Raw genomic sequence first — 21,530 nt, 5'->3', positions numbered from 1 at the left:
AGCAGTGTTATCAAGACCCTGGAAGTATACCTTCTCTGTCACAGTGTCTGTCCTCCAGAATGAGGTTCCTCCGAGATCTGGGTGGCTCCCACTCTAATGGAGTTCTAGAGGACCTTAAAGACCTGGTTCTTTTCCCAGGGTCTGGGCTAGGATGGTTGGAGCCACTTGCCTGGTGCATATGTTTTGTTAAGGCTGACCGGATTTGTCCTCTTGTTTAATGTATTTTCTAACTTTTGATTATAATATTTGTTATTTTGTTTTCATGATGTGAGCCACCCAGAATCAATTTGGAGTTGGGTGGCATCTAAGTCAAATTAAATAAATATAAATGGGATATTTTTCAGCCATAGTAGGCTGATAGGTCTTTGAAGATAATTTTGGATGTGGAAATTCATTCAGATTTTGCCTTGTGAGACCCATAGTTTGCAACTTGTCCTCATGTTAAGTCAGAAAATGATTTTGCTCTGGCATTACATGCATTTCTTTTCTTCCATCTTATTCTAGGGAAAACTGTAGAAGTCCTGAATAAGACTAGAAGTAGAACAAACTGAAAGTATTTGGGAGGAATATATTTCCTTTAAAAAGGAGTGGGTGAGCAGTTTTGCGTGGTTTTAGGCCTATCTTTACTCTTAGATGGGCAACTGAAGGCAATGTAGCTTTTGCTTTGGTTTAGCTAGCCATATTATTATCTTTTTTTTAGAAACAACTCATCCTGCCAGAGTTGCGCATAACCTTCTTACTTCTAGACATGAATATAGTATGTATTCTAATATACATACTATATCCTATAGTATGTATGTTTGATATGTACTAGCTAATCTAGTATACAAAACATAAGCTGATGCAAAATATAGTATCAAAATTTTGGATAGCTTTAGTCATGTGTCAGCATTTATCAGTCTATTAAAGCAGCATCATATGCCCCAGTTACCACATACACTTGGTCACAGATTTCAATTAGCAGGAAGAATCCTTTCGTGTATTAGTTTTGTCAGTGAGGATGAAGTGGTGGAACAGATCATTTTTTATAGCTGTATCTGAACTACAGGGGGCAATTATAGAATTCTCTGAGCACCTATAGACTGCAAATAAAAACAAAGTACCATTTATCGTAAAAGAGAACTAAGATATATTGCATCAACATCACTTGTTTTGGACTGCTGCTCACTCTCCTTTGAATTAGTGCAGTTCATACTTGCCATATTTAACTGTCTATATAACATAATTATTTTAGCTGATCCAGAGTGTCTCGTTTTACATCCAGTTTTACAGAGAAATAAAAATGTACAGGTACCAAACACCTGGAGTCTAGAATTATGCTTGTCTCTGAAAAATATGTCCTCTTCAAGGCATTTCAGTCAATTCCAATTTTTTCTTTACATGATGAAATAATTTATTGGATTAAATTCACCATGCATTTTATTCTATTACATAAAACAGGCTTTGATTTTAACATTAGTAAAACACTGTTATAACTTGAGGTCATCACTTCCAAGAGATTTAAAGCACGAGTCCAAAAATTCATCTGTTATTTCTTCAAGAACAGCTGGCTTCCATTTAGGGGATTGGTCTCTGTCAATAAGTACTAGTAGAGAAAAGAAAAATGCTTACAGTTACAATGCTTTCCTTAATAATTATACCAGAAGCATCAGTTTATATTATTCTTAATGCATATCAAAGGTAAACCATTGTAGAGATCAGTACACTATGTATGATTGATGCATTCTCTATAGAAGATGGGACTAACAGTTCACTGGATTTCTTGAATGGAAAAGTACCTTAATTCCCATCTCCTGAAAACAGAATGACTGAGAATCCAACATTAAAGCACTTATTTATTTAATGTATTTTTGCAATCCACTAGAGGTGTTTTACTATTTATATTCCTAATCTGAATGGTGAATTTCTGTCAGAAAGAGTATCTGGCCAAGTAATAATAAATGATTATTTTTTAAGCCAAACACCCACTAATTATTTCATATAAAGTATATGGATTTCAAACTTCAGGATTTCTGTTTGTTTTCTTTTATTTGATAGACAATTCATGGTTGCTTCAATATTCTGATTATAATGTTGTTAATATTTGGAAAAGAAAAATACGCTATCCAACATAAAGCAGAGAAGCCAATTCTCCTATGACTATACAGCATGCAGCGCCATTACAGAGTATTGCACTCCTCTATCTTTATAATTTCTGGATAACTAAATTCCAACAATTTTATTTATGCTTTCAGACTTTACTATTCTGCAGCTATATTTGGGGTGGCACTTAAGGTCAACCAATTAATCCTAACTATTTGCATATGTGCAAACATCTCTACTGTAATAAGTTGTAGTAACATTTGGGGAGGGCATGTTTGCTAGATAACTTTCAGCATGAACAAGGCAAATACAATGAAGTCAGAATTGTACTGAACTCATAACTAACAACATTCATACTGGATTATTTCAACAACTGAGATATATGGCAGCTGCGGCTTAGTTTACTTAGTCCCATTCAGATATATCCCTTCCGGTGTGGTACCTCTGCCCCACTACTGTGGGCACAGATATAAAACAGCTTTTCCTCTCAATTCCACCCTGATTGCCAATTCAGTCTCAGTGGTGGGGCACTCTTTATACCTCCCCCACACTGCATGTCCTTACCAACAATGCCTCCATGTTTGGATTGAGAGCTCTCCTCCAAACCCTCCGCACTGGTCCTTTGTCCAGCCATAATGCACTGAGATGCTTCAGTGAACTCAAACTCCGCATACCTTGGAAGGCACTCTGAGCCATCCAAGGCTATCTCCATGGCTAGACTATGCAAGTTACACTAGCCACTTATGACAGTCTAATAATAAAGTAACACAAAATATGCCCCTGTTTTGTATCTTCTGTTACAGATTCTGCATTGGCAAACCATATGCCTGGAACAAACCACCTTGCAGACTAGCTCAGCCATAATAGAACATTGTTTTTCTTGGAATAGCCCAGTTTTATATATTGCTACCTACCTTGCTACTCAGAATTCTGGGAAAGACCAATAGGAATTTGACCAGCTGCATTCTCAGCATATCTTAGTGGACTTAGCAGCCATTGTTTGCCCTGCCTTGCCCATTGCACACCTTCTAGATGAACCAAACCTCCTCTGTATACATCAGGGACAAGTCTTTCATCCAGACCCTGATTCCCTCCACCTTACATATTCAGAGGATTTATTCAGAGGATCTGAGGGTAGAGCAGGTTATATTGAAAAGGATTTTCCACAAGCACTTTCCACTTGCAGAATTAGCTTAACCCCATAATGCTTTGGCCTTTCTCTTGCATTTAAAATAGAAATGTTTGGCTTATTCTTTGATTAGAGCACACCTTATGGCCATCTCATTTTTTTTTCTTTTACGGGGTAGTACTTTGTTTTTATACTTGCTAGTGAAGCATCTCATGATAGGCTAGTACATCTCTTTCCTTCAGTGTCTCTGGCACTTTTAGTCTGGAGTATTTCACCTGTTCTAGACTGTCAAACCCTTTAAGCTCATTGCCAATGCCCCAATTCCCCTCATCTCATGGAAGATAGATGTCCTGGTGACCATGATATTTATTCATTGAACTGAAACCTGTGTACATGACAAAGGCATCCTTCCTTGTTTCGTTCTTCCACTTGAATCACGACCTCATATTGGTTCAGCCCTCTGCTATCATTTAGGACCATAGACTGGACCTCCCTTCCCACAGAAATGCAATCTTTGGAACAGTCATCATTTCTTCTCACTTTATGACAACCAGACCTTATTTAATTATATTAGCAACCTTATTTAATAATATTAGCTTCCAGATAACAAGACTACTATTCACCTATGTATATGAATACCAAGACTACAATGAATAACTAATTATTCACCTGCAAGTGTAGGTTTTTGAGTAGTCATCCATGAATTCTCACACACCATCTACCCCACTTTGTCTCAGGTTACTTCATTGTTCCTTCTGATCCACTATATCCAGCCTTAGATACTGAAAGGATTTGTGGGAACTGCACTAATTATCTATTGTGTATAAACAATGCTATAAACTCTAGAACAGTGTTTACCAACTTCCTGATGGGTAGACTTTAACTCCCCAAATTACCCAGCCAGTAAAGCCATTGCTGAGAATTCTGGAAGGTAAAGTGCAACATCGAGAAGTTCCCACAGATGAGAAACACTACCGTGGAAGACTGTTAATGGGGCTCTGCATAGGCATATAACCTGTATGGATTCACCTAAGATCACTCAAAGATCTGCAGTTACAGGTAACTGCAGTTCTTTGTACATAGCATACCAATATGCTGTTTTATACATGGCATACTAATATTTCTTCAGCAGTAAGACCAGAACAAAATAATCTAAACTAAAATTCAGATAGAGCTCTTCCTGTAACTCAAAAGTAGGAAGCTTGTGATCTTCCATGTGTTTTCTGGACCAAATCTGTAGCTGCAGAAAGCTTAACTGAAGGCCAGGAATAATAGGAATTGTAGTCCAAAATGTCAGAAAATTACAGATGCTCCATCTCTACAACATAATCATCTTAATTTACAGGGGGAAAATTACAAAGAAAAAAGTTTTACCATAATAAAAACTAGTTCAATATCAGCATCCATGTGTATTACATCACCCTCTCCCTCACACCCCCAAAAGTCCCACAGTCCCACAATATCAAACTTATACTAATTCAGACTGCAGGAAGGAGATTATACTTTACAACGTGCACACACACTGAATATTTACAGGAGAGGGGAAAAAATCAGTTTCCATAATCAAGGGGTTATTTTTTGTCTTTCACGCTGTGATATGTAGTTCTCTTGCCTGCATTCTGAAGTGGTTTTACATCTTCATTTAATGTTTGAGATACACTACATCACCATTCTCAAGTACTGCATGAGAGGATAAAACTTCACCGGGCAGTAATTTTAAAACAGTAAAAGAATCTTTAGTCAAGTACATTTTTGGTCAGATAGGTATAATGTAAAAAAAGTCAGACATTAACAGATGTTTATTTCAGCAAAGAGGAAGGATTAATTAAATCTGATTAATTAATTCACACTATCCCTCTGGCATCAGCAAAAATAAACTGCTTGAGGCCCTGAATAACTACTTTAATTATTTTAATAACTTAATAATTGTTTTCTACCATCACTTTTATTATTTAACATTATTAAAACTATCTCAAATAAGAAGAGGTCACCAGATAGCACATTTTGCAAATGTCTGAGAGAAATACTGTGACCTAAGACCATGCCTTAAACTGTCCCTGTGTCTTCCTATGCCACCAGTAACATGCCTGCACTAATAGTTTTCTGAAGGATCTCACTAAGCCTGGATTGTAATTTACTTGAAATGGGCACTCTGGCTTCAAATTTACCTGCTCGGACACCTTCGAAGAAGTCATGGCCTCGCTGTAAGATAAAAGAATTCATTATAGCAATCCCCTAGCACGCTTTTGAAATAACATTAAATTTCTTCCTACATTTTGTTCCCATATCACTTTTTCACAAGAAAAAAATCTAAATGCTGCTTTTGTATATCAATTTTCAATCTGGTATCATTTGTAGCTCACTTCTTTGAGATTCTGCAATGAGATCCCTATGGAGGTGTGAGATCTTGCACAGGATCAATTGGAGGGTTGTATGAATGTACAGATTTTTACTTAAAGAATCAGTTGCAGATAAGCCACTGGTTGTTTTTCACTATGGTTTCTGAGCTTCACATACAGTACATGAGTGAATAGCAAAGTACACTTACTGGTGGTGGGTAGGAAGTCAGTGGAGAACTGATGACATGTGCACCCTTTCAAATGCAGTATCTCACCTGGTCTGCATTCCAGGTGATAGTGCCAGAGGTTGAGGGCTGAGACTAGATGGCAGTATGACAGATAGCAGGAAGTGGCTATAATGGACACTGTTATCACCTCTTCACTGAATGTAGTGGAAGTTTTATTAATACGTAAACTAGATGTTATTAATACGTAAACTAGATGAGCCAGTTTGGTGTAGTGGTTCATCAGGCTAAAAACCAGGAAGTTCTAGTCCTGCCTTAGACACAAAGCCAGCCTTAGACACAAAACCACAAAGCCAGGTGACCTTGGGCCAGTCACTCTCTCAGCCCTAGGAAGGAGGCAATGGCAAACCACTTCCAAAAAACTTGCTAAGAAAACTACAGAGACCAGTCCAGACAGTTGCCAGGAGTCAAAAACTGACTTGAAGGTACAAAACAACAATAACAACTAGATGAACAGTCTCTATCACCCAATGGGAAATTATGTGCATAGAGAAAAGAGAAAATAGTTCTTTCTTTGCCTATAACAAAGAAACAGTTTTCAATCTTTTGAAAGAAGCAAGCATAGTCAATATAGAATGCTAAAGCTCTACAAACTTTCAGAGTGTATAGTGCAGTCTCAAGTGAAGTTGCTGGAGCTGGGGAAAAACAGGTAATATAATGTTTTGACTGAACTAAAAACTCAAAACTACTTTAGGAAAAAAGTACATGTGCATTCTTATCTGGATGGAACACACCCTTATGTTTATGAAAGATACAAAAAGTGGGGTCAGCCTGTAGTTTATCTGCTTTGTTGAGTTGATGTGATAACCAGAAGGAAGGACACTTTCCAACATATGGCCTATAGTTACTAATCACTCAAAAGGTTTGATCATCAATACTGACAAAACATAAGGACTCCACTGAAGTGGCAATGACAATCTAGGTTGTTTTAAACACTGAATTCCTCTTTATAAGTTCTAGGGAAGGGGTGAGAAAAGCGATATCTCCTACACAGACCCACGGAAAGCTGTAGCTGCAGGAAAATAAAGCTTTAGTAAAAGTATACCAACCCCCTGAAAAACATAAGCAAGAGAACTGTATATATGGTGAGCCCCCAAATCCTCATACAGAAGTAGAGAAAGCACACCACTCAGCTTTATATCACCATCCAATCAAAGTTTTTCTCACAGCCCACAAGACAGCAACATCAGACATCAATTGGCCAAACGTACCCAAAATGTGGAGAAACAGGGTTAACATGACTACGGGGTGATTGGTATGGTCCCTTCACATCTTGGCTATCATCCTCATTATTAAGAATAATATGAAACAATACTGAACAGAGCCAGTGGAAGAGCAATGTGCCCTGTAACTTGTTCTGCAGAAGATAAAATACTAACATTGACATTTAAAACCCAATGAAGTAAAATGAAGCTACTGAGATCTTGGAGGTCAAGCACCAGAGGGAAGCTGCTGTCCCTTTAAGGAATAGTAAAATAGAAGAAAAAAAATCTGACATTCTGGTATGGTAGAGGAGGGATATTGTGTTTACTTTTGGCTAACGGGTCTGCCCCTTGCCTAATACATTCACAGAGAACAGTGTACAACAACAGAATGGAATAGAGAATTCCAGTTCATATCCTTAGTGGACTACAGGAAATACTAGTGGTCCTATAAGCCATATCTACTGACATAAAAATATACGCCAAAGTGCTCAGAAGGTGCCAATATGCAACATGCCTTACCATGCACGCTTGGCTCAATCTATATTCCATTGTGAGTACATCTTGCAGGTTCAAAGAAACTCCCTCTTTAAGCTGCCGAAAGGTTATCTTTAAAGATGTTGGGGACATTTTAGTGATTGTCTGCGGAGGAAAAAAACAAGAAATAGTTGGTGTGTGAATATTTGATCCCAAAGAAGAGAAACTGCAAGCTACAAGTTCAGGTCAGAAGATAAAGTAATGAGTAGATTAACTATACAAGATAAAAATAAAGATACACACCCTAATAAAATTGAAAATTCCTGAAAGACATACATTCAAACAAGGTTTCAATCATGAAATGAATACTCTTCATCTCATCCTCATCTAAAGGTCTTTGGTTCATTATTTTTCTCATAACAGATTTGTAATACTGTAATTCTCCTCATAACTTTTAGCTCAGTCACATAAGATAAAGCTATACTATGATGGCCTAGAGAGTGAACATTACATAAGAAACATTACATAAGAAACAGCAAATCTGAAGTTGATTCTTAAGTAACCTGCTGTAGCTAATGGAGCTCTGGAATCATATACAGGGGCAGAACTAGTCATTTTCCATGTGCTAAGGTATTTTGTCACCCTCCATGCATACCATGGATGATTAGATATGGCTTCCTCAGTTTCCATGGTCATACTAAAACAAACAAACAAAAAACCCCTGATGTCACTGATACTGAAATAGGACAGGCTGTATGAATTCCCAAATGGCCATTCAAAAAACCTTATAGCTGGTTTTTCTTTATTGTGTTCTCTGTGGGCCAGTTTGTTACCTGGAGGAGGGGATGATGCTCAGAAAAGACCTTATAAGAGTAGACAATCAAATGATGATGTGGAATAAATGTAGAAGGTTGGCCATGGATAGCTGCACAGAACAACTCTGGTAAAGAAATACAATGAAGAGCTGCAAGTGTCACCATAATTTGTGTGGAGTGACCTTAGATATCAAGTGGGCACTGCTGCTTGGACAGTTCATAATTAAACTTTATAATAGCTGTAGTAACCATTCCAAATATTTTAATTAACTTTGAAAAGCCAAAGGACTGGTTGGTGGATAAGCCCCTCGCTGGAGTGAAAAAAGGAAGGGATAGCACCTGGGCTTTTACTAAGAGGGAGACGTAAGGGATAGGAAGATATCAGCTAGGATAGAATGGAAGTAATAGAGAGTATGGGTGAGTACAGATTGGCAGTTGAAATGGCTTTTACCAGATGACTGGCCATCAAGGTTGGCTAATGGTGAGTTTGGGTTGTGAAAGGATAGGAGTTAGGTTATTGTCCCCCTGGATTTTGATCCTTCAGCACTCAACTCCAAGTCTGGGAAGGTATGGTAGCAATGAAACACCTTTCTTGTGACCAAGTGTCCTGATGGAGTATGAATGGCTGTGTGTGAAGTTGAGCTATACAAAAACCTGACTGTTGGCAGTTGGGGACAATTATTTTACAATGACTCTACTGTAGAACAGGTCATTCTAGTTAAGGGAGGGGGAAAGACTGGCCTGATAAGTGCTCCCCTGTGAGGTGCCAAAGTTTAGTCCTGCCTCTTCTCCTTCTCAACATCTACATGAAACTTCTGGGAGATGTCATCCATTGGTTTGGAATGAGGCATCATCAATATGCTGATAACTTAGGCTATTGTTGGATTGAGAGTTACAGGACATGGGTGGGAGGGCTACCTAGAACAGAAGGACATGCCAGTGGTAACTCACACTCTTATCACCACACAATTAGACTACTGCAAAGTACTGTACATGGTGCTGGCTTTTGAAGGTCATTCAGAAATGGCATTTGGTGCAAAATGCAGCCGCCCATTTATTGATGAATGAGAGCCACTGTAGCCACAAAACACCTGTGCTAAAGGCCTTCTGGAGGATGACAGGATTGGTGCAGCCTGTGGTTTGCCTTCTGTGGTACTTACTCTTACTGACATGCTTTTAGGCAGTAATATTATATTGATATATGTTTTTATGTTTTTTAATCACTGGGAGTATTTGCCAACTATGGCAATGTATAAAACAAACAAACATATACTGTATACACAGAAAGTTAATGCTCTCTGGACATCAAGAGAATGAAGAGATCTGTGTGTATAGAAGAACCAGGAAAAAAAGAATACAAAATAATCTGTTTCAAGAAAAAAATGGAACCAAACTTAGGCAGAAAGTACACATTTCTGTGAACAACTACTTAGTTATGGTGCAGTATGAGAAAGAATGCATACGGGGGGGGGGGCTGAAATTGGTAAAAGGAGGAGCGAAGTCAATACTTTCTTTTTTAGTTGAGCAGGACTGAGGAAAGTCTCTGTCCTTGGGTAAGGTGGTGTACAACTTCCTTTCTCAAAGAAGGGGTCTTCTTGTGTCTGGAATGGTCTTCTGTCTGCTGCCGAAAAAGATTTATGTATGTTTTTCATAGAATGTAGAAACAGAAGCTCGAATGGTCTGGCTAACTGTAACATTCAGCTTTGCAAGCTATGTGGTGCTCAATAGGTAAAGGAACAGATTTACCAATTGCTGTTCTTTTTATCAGAATATGAAAACTCCCAACCCATAGGAACAAGTGGCAGGTTTCCAGTGCTCAACCAGTTTTCTGCTCCTGATTACTCAGCTCTCCTGCTTTTTCCAGATGTCAGCTGATAAAAGCAGTGACCCATTTTGCCTAGGCCTTTATATCTGCTAATATGTAGTTGCTGGGCAGATCCTGCAAGCACAAGCAGGATAGTTTTATACCTCTGATTTTGAATGCATGAGTCACTACCAGCTGGCTAAATAGTGGAAGCAATGAGAGGACAAATATTGCTCTACAAAATAGCAAAACAAAGCAAACAACAACACACATTAAAAAGAAAAAACCCAAAACAGACTAGCTTATTAATAGCATCTACTTTCATCCTTAATGTTCCAGTTCCTTTATTTTCTTTACAGTCAGGAGACTGCCAAAAGAGGCTTATTTGATACCTGACTGTCCTTCTAATGAGGAACTCCTGCAGAAGACACACTATTTATCAATTTTATCCTAAGAATCCAAACTCTTATCACTTACAATGCATGAATATCTGACATCTTGCTTCCTGTACCAGTTGATGAACTAATATAGATGCAACAAGCAATGACCAGAGTGAGCTCAGCTGAGTTTAACTGAAACCTGAAGCCTACTCATAACATGGAATGAAGGGAGTGGACAATGGACTGAGAATCCCAAAAAACTGCAATGCATACCAAACTAATGCTGGCAATGTTTGGCAAAATTGTTCCTAGAAGCATTTCAGTAGAGCACTGGAACTCTCAATTTCTTCAAGACATATACCTCTCTGATTAGCTCTAAAACATCTGACAAGGAGCAAAAGTATTGAAAGACCTTGGAGCAATATAGAGCATAGCAATGAAGGACTATTTTCCCACTTCTCACTCCCTACTGGTTTCTAGGCAGCAGCAACCTCTTTATTCACTCTAAGATCACTATAGAATTCCTGGCTTCTGTCTGCTTCCAGCAGCTTTTCAAGCTGCAGCTTTCAAAGCAGCATCTCTGCAAATTTCAGGAGGCCTATGTTCTCTTCTTGATTGCAGGGGATCCTTTGAAATACTGCACTCTGGAAAACTAATAGTCAGTGTGGATTTCTTCAAAAAGTAGCTTATTTTCTATTTTTGTGGGACTCAGTTCTGAGCCAGTCCTACATGAGTCAGGACAGTTTATCCATCTCCAATCTTTTAAGTCTACAAACTAAACTGGAAAGTCTGTTTCTCTTTTATCCATGCTTCACCCATAGTGTTTTTCAGAACAAGATGTTCCTGGAGCATTAACAAGCTTGACAGTTTCCTGCACTGGTGGTTCAAGGTAATTGAAATGATGTAAAAGAATGTAAAAGAAATGATGAAAAAAAACAACAACTGAAAAATGTGAACGGTAGGGAAAGTGCTAAGAAATGCATTACTGACCCTTTCTATTAATACATACACATGTATGTTGCTTAAAGGAGGTGGCAGTCAAAATTAAGAATTTGAACAGAGGATGGAGGAAGAACCAATCAGTTATGTGAAAGGCAGACTATATGCTAACAAGGGAGATTAACTTGCCCTTGATAAAAATGCTGTCTAGAGAGAGACCCTGATTTTTGCAAGGAGGATTTAAACCCTGGTAAACTGCAGCACCTGATATTCTTCAATTCAGTGCAGACCAGGGAGACTCAAAAAAAATCGGGCAGACAGGCAGAAAAGCAGCATCCAACTACAGCATTTAGTTCTTTGAGAAACTGCTTTTATTCTCATTGTGGAAAGAAGAATAATGGATGGATGAACAGCTGTGCTGTCAAGAGACGGCTAGAAATGAAGCTGCCCCAGATTAAGGGATCTTCTGGGAAATTGTAGCTTTACTAATCAAGCATCTCTCCTGTGTGCAGTGTTTATTAATTGAGTGTAGGAATATCAGTCCTCTGAGTTAAGCAAGGTCAAGAAACACTTTTTTATTGTTGTAGAGTAGAATAACAGAATCTGACTGCCTGTCAGGGTTTCTTTCTGCCCCATCTTGTACCTGAATTGAGTTCTGCTCTGACCTATCAATAAATGTAATGTATTATGGGTTGCCAAGGTATCTTAAATCAAAAGGTTCAGATGACAGAAAACTATATTCCATTTTTTCCATTTGCCCCTTAATAAGCACTTATTAACTCTCTGCACAGCAACAAAAACAACATATAGAAGACAGGCATCTGTTACATCTAATCGTGCAGTAGATTGAGTTTTATTAAATAACTGTTCCAGGGTGTGCAGAAAGAACTAACATCATGTGCCTGGACTTGGGGAATGAACACAGCTGCACTCATCCCACTGTAGGTTTAAAACTACAGTACACGCAATAGTTGAATCCAATATAAAATGATGTTTTACAAAAACAAACAAACAGAAAAGAGCAATATGTCTATTCACAATTAAGCCTAAATGTATCTCGTGGGATTTGCTCCCAGGGAAGTGATTACAGAATTGAAGCCTAAGTAGGAAACAGTGAGAAATACCCTAGTTTTGCCTAGTTCTCATATACAAAATCCATTTAATAGCAATTATTGTTCTTGCATTGCTAATTACTGATGCAAGCACATAAGCATTGCAAAAATTATTATTATAAACTGTAATTATTAATTTATTAAATAAGAAAGCTTTCTGTGATCACAGGCAAGCATCTATACCAGAATAATTGGGCAGTACATATACCAAAAAAAAAAAAAAAATGCCCTGATGTCGTTCTACCAATAATAAGCCTCCTACAGCAACTTGTTATAATTGTGCCTTTAATTATACTTGAACTATATATCAGATAGAGCTTTACAACCCCAAAAGCTATATTTCGACAAAAACACAATGAAATTATAAGTAACCATTTGATATATACACACACACCCAAAGTATGTAATTAGAACATGTAAGAAATAGAAATAACAAAGTCAGTTCTAATACAAACAAATACAACTTGGTTAAAAAATAGACTGTACTTATAGTATAATAGTAATGTTATTTTTATATATTATATATTATACAATAAACTTTTTTTATGTTTATGTGTGGGTGCAGTATATATTTGTTAACCCAATTCATTAGTTATAACTGTACTGAATTTAATATAAATTTTATATATATATATATATATATATATATATATATATATTATATTAGTCATATAATTATATTAGTTATATATATTATTATATTATATTATTATAATTTTATATATATAAAATTATATTATAATTTTATTTATATATATAAAATTATATGACTAATATAACTCCATTAAATTATATCACTTAGGGTTCTGAAATGGAAGGAAGGCTTAGGTGAGGTACGAATGCCTAGGGAGGTACGAACCCCCCCCCAATTCAGGAACAGAACATTCTAGTGCATTCTGGAACATTCTGTTCCCCTTTGGACCATACCAAGTCTCCTTCTGGACTATGCTGTTCTGGAGTGGTTCAGCACTTTCCAGAAATAACTGCTTTGAACCAGAAGCTGATTGAAATACTCCAGACATGATGCTCCAGATAAAATAGGCGTGAATCAGTGAGGTTTACAAATCCCTACAAATCACAATTTTTTGTGAAAGGTAATATTAAGAATTTTTTTTTTTTAAAAGAGGTAAGCTGGGAAAAAGAAAGAAACTCTGCAGTTTATATATTTTTAAACAGTAGGACATAGCTCAAAAGCTTTGAAGGCTACCCATTCTGGGATGAATTTTTAAAAAGGAGATAAGCAGGGAAAGGTGAAATCTGTCAGTTTATATATACAAAATGACTTAGCTGAAGAGCTCTGAAGACTACCAAGCACTTTCAATTTTTTGTAACTGCATAAGCCCCACAGTGTTTGGTTAGTGTTTCATAGCGATATATACTCACTGGTATTTGATGTCCCTGCTCTTCTCTTAACTGGAGGCAATATTGGCATCCACTAGACTCGGGTACTTTTCTTTAATAGCTGGGCACTTGACAGGGCTCTCTTTCTAGGAAAATTCTAGCAGCCTTGCCTGTTGTCCTGTCCACTGATTTTCCTGCAGCTTTCCAGTCCTCTTCTGCCATCTTCTGTTGGAGGGTTAACTCTTGTTTTTACTTGTTTTATTACTTTATTCACTAGATTCCATTTGGACTTGTTTTATCTTACTTATGAGTGCATTAGCTATTATTATGTACTTTTTGCTAAAACAGTTGCAAATGTTTCATTATTTAAAAAGAACTGCTTCAAAAGATAATGCTTAAACACACTGAAATCAAGACAATCTTATGCTTTGCAATGATGTATGTGCCAAATATCCTTAGTCGGTACTCAACTGACTTAACTGCTGTTGCAAAGCAGGAAAAATTTATGCATTTCATTACCTACTTATCAATAATAAAGGACAAGAGAAGTATTGCACCTTTTAGAATGTTTTTAATGTCCTTTCATTATTTTTGTGCCACTGTGCTTACAAAAGGGTGCATATTTTTTACTGCTAAGATAACAAGAGAAAAAATGTTCCTTTGATACCTGTAGGTCATGCTTCTATATATCAGCAAAGTGAAAAGTGTGTAACTCTCATCAGCCTTATTTCCTGAAAGCAGAGGGCAAGAAAAACATGGAGCTAACTCTATTTAATGAACAGCAAGTAGAATTTAAGTTTGCAAACTGTGTACCTTTGTCAAGATGGGAATGTAAAAGAATATACCATACATTATTCATTTTTTTATAGAGCTAAAGTGTTTTCTATTATATTTGCCCCAACCATACCAAGAAGGCTAGGTTCCAGGATGTAATTTTTTTTAATTTAAAGAGAAGGAGAATTACATAGAGGCAAGATAATTCCAGTTAGACTAATACATCAGTAAAGTAGAGACCTAGCCCAGGTTACCTCCTTTAAGCCAAAACTTAAAGCCAAAGCTCTTTTGTTTACAGTAAAAAACTTATATCAGTTACTTCAGTGGCAGGCAGAGCAGTGGGGGAAAACACAACGATGAACAGGCCCTCCCTTCTTCCCATAAGGAAGGCATGGTGACGGAAAGTTACTTCTGCAGCTTTCTCACAAAAAACAACTCTCAGCTCCACAGGCCAATTGCCTTAATGACAGGCATAAAAAAAGAAAGGATCCTTTCCCCCCATCTGTTTGCTGGAAATTAACAGATGCGTGACTGTCTAGGAAGATGTGGCAATTTGTCTCCTTTTTGGTTACTGTGATCAGCTGCAGGTTACCTTCATCCAGTCTTCCAATTTAATTTCAAGCAACAAAATACATAAATGCAGTCAAACTCTAAGAAAGCCTGGAAATATTCTGATCTACGATTGCAGTAAAGCTACTGGAAGCCTTGACTGAAGAAGCGAAACAAGTTGGCAGCAGCAATGAATGAAGAACAGCCTCATTCACTTTGAATACTGTGGCACACAGAGAACATCACTAACCGAAAGCAGATTTAGGGCAAAATGTGCTAGCCACTACATTGTCAATAATTTCATTTCAAATGAGTAAATGTCAGCAAAAAACCCAGATGTAGTTTAAAAAAAAAATTGGAACCTGGCCTATCTAAAATGTGTACACTATGAAGGCAAAAACATTTTCCAGACCCTTCAACAAAGCTTGCACACTCCTTCTAGCCTTCATTCACACATCTGTTTTCCTAGTCTTTCATTTCTCTCAGAGGTGACCATGGTACAGTGCTATACTTTCACTGAAATTCACCCTAACCATGGTTAATGGTGAAAAACTACACAACTGCTACTTGATAACATTAGTTACACTCTTTGGGGGATCCTAGCTAATGGATACAAAACAAATCATGATGTTCTGCAGAAAAGGCATGATGATCTGAGACTTTATGAAAGGGGAAATCCCTTTAATCCCTTTAAGGGTCTGAAAGTTTTAACACAGGATATATCAAAGGAGATTCTCCAGTTTTCAATACAGAAAGAAACAGCTGGAGATGTGGTGACTTTTTCAAGGTTATACTTTGTCACCATGTAGGCCAAGAGTTGGCAACATTTTCCAGAATGTGAGCTACATTTGTTCTTTTGACTTGTATACTATGTAAATTATTATTACTATTACTCATTTATAGGACTTCTGGTTTGGGCATGGAGTCCACCACAACACAATTCAGTGAGCTCCTTGGTTTTTAAATTGTATAATTTATCTCCCCCTTTGGACTATACTTTTTAATTCTCTGTGAAGTTCTTAGCTTGAGCTGCAAAGCAGAAAGAAACAGAAAATCCCTGCAAATAAAAATATACTCAGTATCAGCACACCCAAAGGTCACAATTGGCTTTACACATATGGGCTAATAACTCATTAATATAACTGCTAGTCAGTATTGGTGTTTTTTCTAACACTTAATTTCATAAGCAATCACTTAATTTCTTGACTAATTTAAACAACTCAACCTCTTCAGAAAGGAGTAGCATAAAAATCAAATACATCCATAGTTTTGCATCACACTCTCAGAGCAGAATACAAGCCAACCAGATAGGTAGGCAGGTAAGTAGACAGATAGACACACGAACAAATAGAGATTTGAACAGCACTCTGTATGACTTGTGTCAATAACAGCTTCATGTCTGTGAGCTACCCCTGGCTGGAGATAGAGAGAGCTCTGATACCCTTCACATAGAGAGAAGCAGGAAGGTGGAACAGAAGCAGCAGATATGTGGGAAAGGCATTCATTCCCCATTCAGTGGGGAATTTTTATGTGTCCTATGGAGGAGGTGATCAGAATGAATTTTTCTGGATATTAAGGCTGGATTGTAATGGAATTTTAATGGAAAGGCATTACAAAGGATCAAAAGACAAGGTACAGCCCTGACTTTTTTTTTTCTGAAGCCCCAGTTTGGAAGGTGGGCAGTTTTATGACATACATCCCTCTTCCTCTCATAACATAACTGCAGAATGCAGCAGCCATTGTATAAGTATCTGTTCTTGATCTTTTTTAAAGACAAATTAGCAGCATAATTGTGTTAGTTACTTTATGTCACAGTTTGGGAGGTGGCTTTCAGGTTGATGCAAAAGTATCCTAAAGGCCATGTGCAGGCTACAGATTGTCCTCCCTTGTTTAGACAATGCAGCAGGCATCAAAATGCCACTTAAGATGACTTGATATAGGCATCCTTCAAATAGGATAAAAATCTAATGTGACATTACCTTTAATTGGTTAAGTGCAAAAGGAGATCCATCTTTCTTCAGGTTTTGGATAATTTCTTCCATGCTGTTTGCTGAAAACAGACTGAAAAGAGAAAATGTTCTTCAGTCAAAATGAGTCATATTTGAGAGGGAGGAAAGTGCTGTAACCTATGATGAGCAATAGGTACTTTACCATACAAAAAAGCCATACAGTAAATGTATGTAAAGATATAGTACCTTTAAATTAAGATTAAAATCTGAGCAGGACACCTGAATTTTCCCCTAGCCATTATGGTAGAACTTCAGTAAAAATATAAAATCTAAAATGTTTTAAAGTGAACCACAGAACCACAAATTTTACATTTTGCAGAAGCTTAAACTACACCTCAATCTCTGAACTCCCAAACCTCCAGGGCACCCATTTCATATCTTGCCTCCCTCTCCCTACAACCTCCCCCCATGCCCCCCCAAAAAGTAAAGCTCTAACTGCTCCATCAGATGGAAAAGTGTTGTCCACCCAAACTTCCAACATTTTGCATTGAGATAGAAAGTGCTGTTTCTTCCCGTAAATATTTATTTGCTAGCATATCAGATTTTTTTTTTAACTTCCTTTTTAAAAATTCCTACAGGCAGTCGAGCTAAGATATAGTTATTACTTAAGAAGCAGAAGTTATTGCTGGGATTGATCACTTCCTTCTGTTCATTAAAAAAAATAGTTGGAGTTCCATGATATGCTAGCATCTTGCTCAGAAGTACTATTCAATAGACCACTACATTTAAGCAGTTTGAAGAGTATACTCTTCTGCAAATTATGATTGACAATTCAGCCCCATATGGAGCCACAACTATTTAAGTGCCACTTAGTCAGGTCAACAAAGTGATGATGATTTAAATTAATATGCTACCCAACTCCCAGCAACTCTGGTCAATTTACAAATTGTTAAAATCATTTAAAAACAAGGAAACAACACAGAACAAAAGGAGCAAAGATGGCAGGGAATACAAACCCAGATGGGAAGCTTTCAGAACATCTAGCAAGCCTACTAGATGTTCTGAAAGCATCAAAACAAAAGGCTAGTTGCGCTTTCCCACTACTGACTGCACTAACTGACAAGTACCTGTTAATTTTGTCCATGTGTTCACCAAGGACAAATTCTTTTTCTTGATCAAGTTTGCACTAAGGGAAAAAAGATAACAAAACTCCTTTCAGTACCAAATCAGTTAAAATGGTAACAAAAAGCAAAGGCGATGCTATTAGAAAAACTAATAATTATACTCAATAGCTCATTTTTACCTTTCTCATCTTAATCAGATTAGAAACTGATAGTTTTTTTAAAAAAATGTTTATTATTCTTAATCTCTGATCTGCAGGAGGCATCCTTGTGCAATCCCAGTGATATACTAGGGAGCATGTTTATGCTAGGCCCTTGAGTGTTCCTTTCAGGTGCAGATTCCAGATATCTTTAAAAAATACTGCAGATAAAATTTGCACAAGGACTTAGTGCTTCTAGAACAAAAAAGAAGCCCCTTCATATAATACTACAGCTATATTCTATAATTGGTTGAATCTATTCTGATGCACTGTGTAGAAGACATCTAGCCCCCAATGAATGAGAGGACAGAATAATGCTAAGACTACATCCCATAACAATGAATGTTATGAGACAGTAGTGTTGTAAGCTGCAAAAATCAAGCTGACTATTTGATGGCAGCAAAGAGATACTGAAAACTCTAAATTTTTGCTTCCATTTAGTGGTCATCTGGATTTCTGCAGCCCAAATATGTAGCCCTAATTTAGCATCTTCAATAAAAAACTAATGAGAAGCCCATATCAGGCACAGAAAATCTGTGGCCTTTCTGATGTTTCTCAACAGTCCCACCCAGCATAATGAGAGATGCTGGGAATTGTAATTCAACGTCATCTGACAACCACTGGTTCCTTTCTCCAGCTCTAAGTAAGTCCAGAGCAATGTATACAATAATGCAGTGTTTCTTAAAGGGTGGCCCTAGGACTTCTGGGGTTCCCCCAAAATCCTCTCAGGGGTCTGAAAAATCAAAATTATTTGCCAGTCTATGTTGAAAAATAATACAATATTAAAATCCCATACCATGGGAAATGGTAGCAGCAGCAAATGTATCAATTTTAATTTTTAATACGGTAAATATTGATAAATATAATCCATACAAACAAAAGCTCTTTTGGGGTCCTCCATAATTTTTAAATGGGAAGGGATCCTGAGAGCAAAAAGTTTAAGAAACATTGCAATAATGGGAAACCTATTCCTTTAAAAGCAAACACATCTAAGGATAAGCCACCCAGGGGATAGAAAAATTGGAAAGAAAAGGAATTCTACATCTGATTGTGAGAAGAGATGCACTTTCCAAAATTCTTCCTTCTAATTTTTCAAAATTTAGCATCCAGCCATCCCATCAGAGGACTCTCCTATCTACCTACAATAGCCCACATTGGAAAGGAAACTGCTTAGACACATTTTGATGATGAGAAATGTCAATGTGATGACTAACAGCTTGCCTGCAGATAAGAATTGTCTGATTTGTAGTTCTTGACAAGTTACATGCCATGTATCTGTTATATGAACATGTCTGGAATACAGTTACATTAGCTACAAATCAGAACAAAAGGCCCAACACTAGTATCTTGGACACTCCACGGACTGTTTCCACTCCATTAAGTTTAATCTTTGCAGATCATCATACCCTCCCCTCTTTGCGAAAACGTCTTGCCGTGGACATAAATTCAGTCTTCTGCTGACTGAGAACCTGAGTGCTGAAATCTGTGGCCAAACTGACAAAGTATAAGAGAGAAGCACATGATTTATAGCTCAATTTCTGTCCGTGCACAAGTTTTCAAGCAACACAGAGATGAGAGTCAACCATAATCTTTTTTTTCCATTTAAAGATGCATTCTGTGCATTTCAAAAGCCTGCATAACTTAAAAAAATAACATCTTACAGAGAAGAATCCTCCATATATCTATTTAAAAGTAAACCAATGAGTTTGGAATTAGAATTACACCCTGGAATATATATAGAATGTAGCCTTACACGGTTCTAACAGAAAAAGAGCAAACATCCTTCTAAGCACCCCATGTAGGAATAGCACTGAAACAGCAGAAGAGCAATTATTTGGGAACAATGTTTTATTTGAAATAAAGAAAAGTACATTGAGAGATCTTTTACACTGCTGCCTAAATCAAGAAGGAAACAACCTCAAACTTTAAACCCAAAGGAATAATTCAATAATTCAAGGTTTTGTTTACTTCAAGCATTGCACGCTAAGCTTGTTATTCCAAGCAACTGCATCATTCAGTTCCTGATTAGACCGCTGATCATTATTTCAACACTTCTTTGTGTTATACTTTGAATTTACAACTTTCTAATAAAAATTAATTCAGAATTGCTTCTACTTTATCTAATTTTTAAGAATCAGTGCATCCATCAAACTAAATGTTGTATATGGATATTAAAAAAAAATAATGGGACTGTACTGTATTTGAAATTTGTAATAAATATGTTTATGTATTGGTTCATATCTTGCTCCAATCGCATCTGATTCTGAGCAGCTTACATTACTGTACATTAATGTAGTGTGTACAGTACACACATTGAGTAGTGTACTGTACATTACATTACACTACTCAAAACAAATTACATATTTAATTCAGTAATTCACGTAAAACAGAATACAGTACACAGAATATAGAAACCATAACGGAATAGAATCCAATAAACTATAATGAACAACAAAGTTCAAATCAATTACAAAAACCTCAGCACCAGGAACAACCCTTAGCCGCATATTGTAAATGTTCCCTTGCAGGAAAGTTCTATTCATCCATCAGACCCCAAAGGCTTGTTGAAACAGCCAGATTTTAATGGCTTTAAAAAACCCCAAGAGTGGTGAAGACAGTCTGATCTCTATTTGGGGGGGGGAGAGACTATTCCAGAAAAGGGGGCAGTGCAGTTCCTGCAGATGGCATTCTCTAGGGGTGGGGACCTGAAGGAGCCTTCTCTTCTAGATCTTATCAGGCAGAAAGTGGCCCCTGAGAGAAGGTGTTCTTGAAGATACCCAGGTCTTGAGCCATGAAAGCCTTCAAGATGACAACCAGTACCCTAAAATGCACCTAGAACCACGCTGGTGATCAGTGTAGCTCTTGAAGTAGTAGCTTTACATGCCACTTCATTTTCTATATTTGTATTTGTATATAATTAGCTTATACACAGAACTCTAGGCTATTTTAGTGTATGAAGAGCAGGCTTGCCAGACTTAGAACATTCCTCTGCTGCACACAGACCCACCAAAAATTAAAAATGAAGACAGGCTTTCTTCATAGAGATGTGCTTTTGTATACAAAGATTCCCTA

The 21,530-nt window shown here is 37.2% G+C and overlaps 1 protein-coding gene across 3 annotated transcripts in view; it reads right to left on the bottom strand.

Moving 5' to 3' along the window:
• Positions 1–1,368: 1,368 nt before the first annotated feature.
• Positions 1,369–21,530, bottom strand: part of HIBCH (3-hydroxyisobutyryl-CoA hydrolase) — a 46,363-nt gene continuing 26,201 nt past the window's right edge. The window contains exons 10-14 of one of the 3 annotated variants that reach the window (XM_007425307.4): positions 18,265–18,323; positions 17,168–17,249; positions 7,520–7,639; positions 5,380–5,413; positions 1,369–1,585 (exon numbers count right to left, since the gene is read on the bottom strand). In XM_007425307.4, coding sequence (XP_007425369.1) covers positions 1,470–1,585; positions 5,380–5,413; positions 7,520–7,639; positions 17,168–17,249; positions 18,265–18,323 — 411 coding nt within the window. In that variant the 3' untranslated portion in view covers positions 1,369–1,469. Of the gene's footprint in view, positions 1,586–5,379; positions 5,414–7,519; positions 7,640–13,907; positions 16,246–17,167; positions 17,250–18,264; positions 18,324–21,530 lie in introns of those variants that run through there. The other 2 variants (XM_088135710.1, XR_015795193.1) reach the window with 2 other exon arrangements.

This window comes from Python bivittatus, unplaced genomic scaffold (assembly GCF_059951505.1).
Source record: "Python bivittatus isolate LINGU-HERP-01145 unplaced genomic scaffold, Pbiv_v1 ctg000200_np1212, whole genome shotgun sequence".
Taxonomy (NCBI): domain Eukaryota; kingdom Metazoa; phylum Chordata; class Lepidosauria; order Squamata; family Pythonidae; genus Python; species Python bivittatus.
The sequence above is the reverse complement of the archived record's forward strand: the minus strand, read 5'-3'. Positions and strand labels throughout refer to the sequence as shown.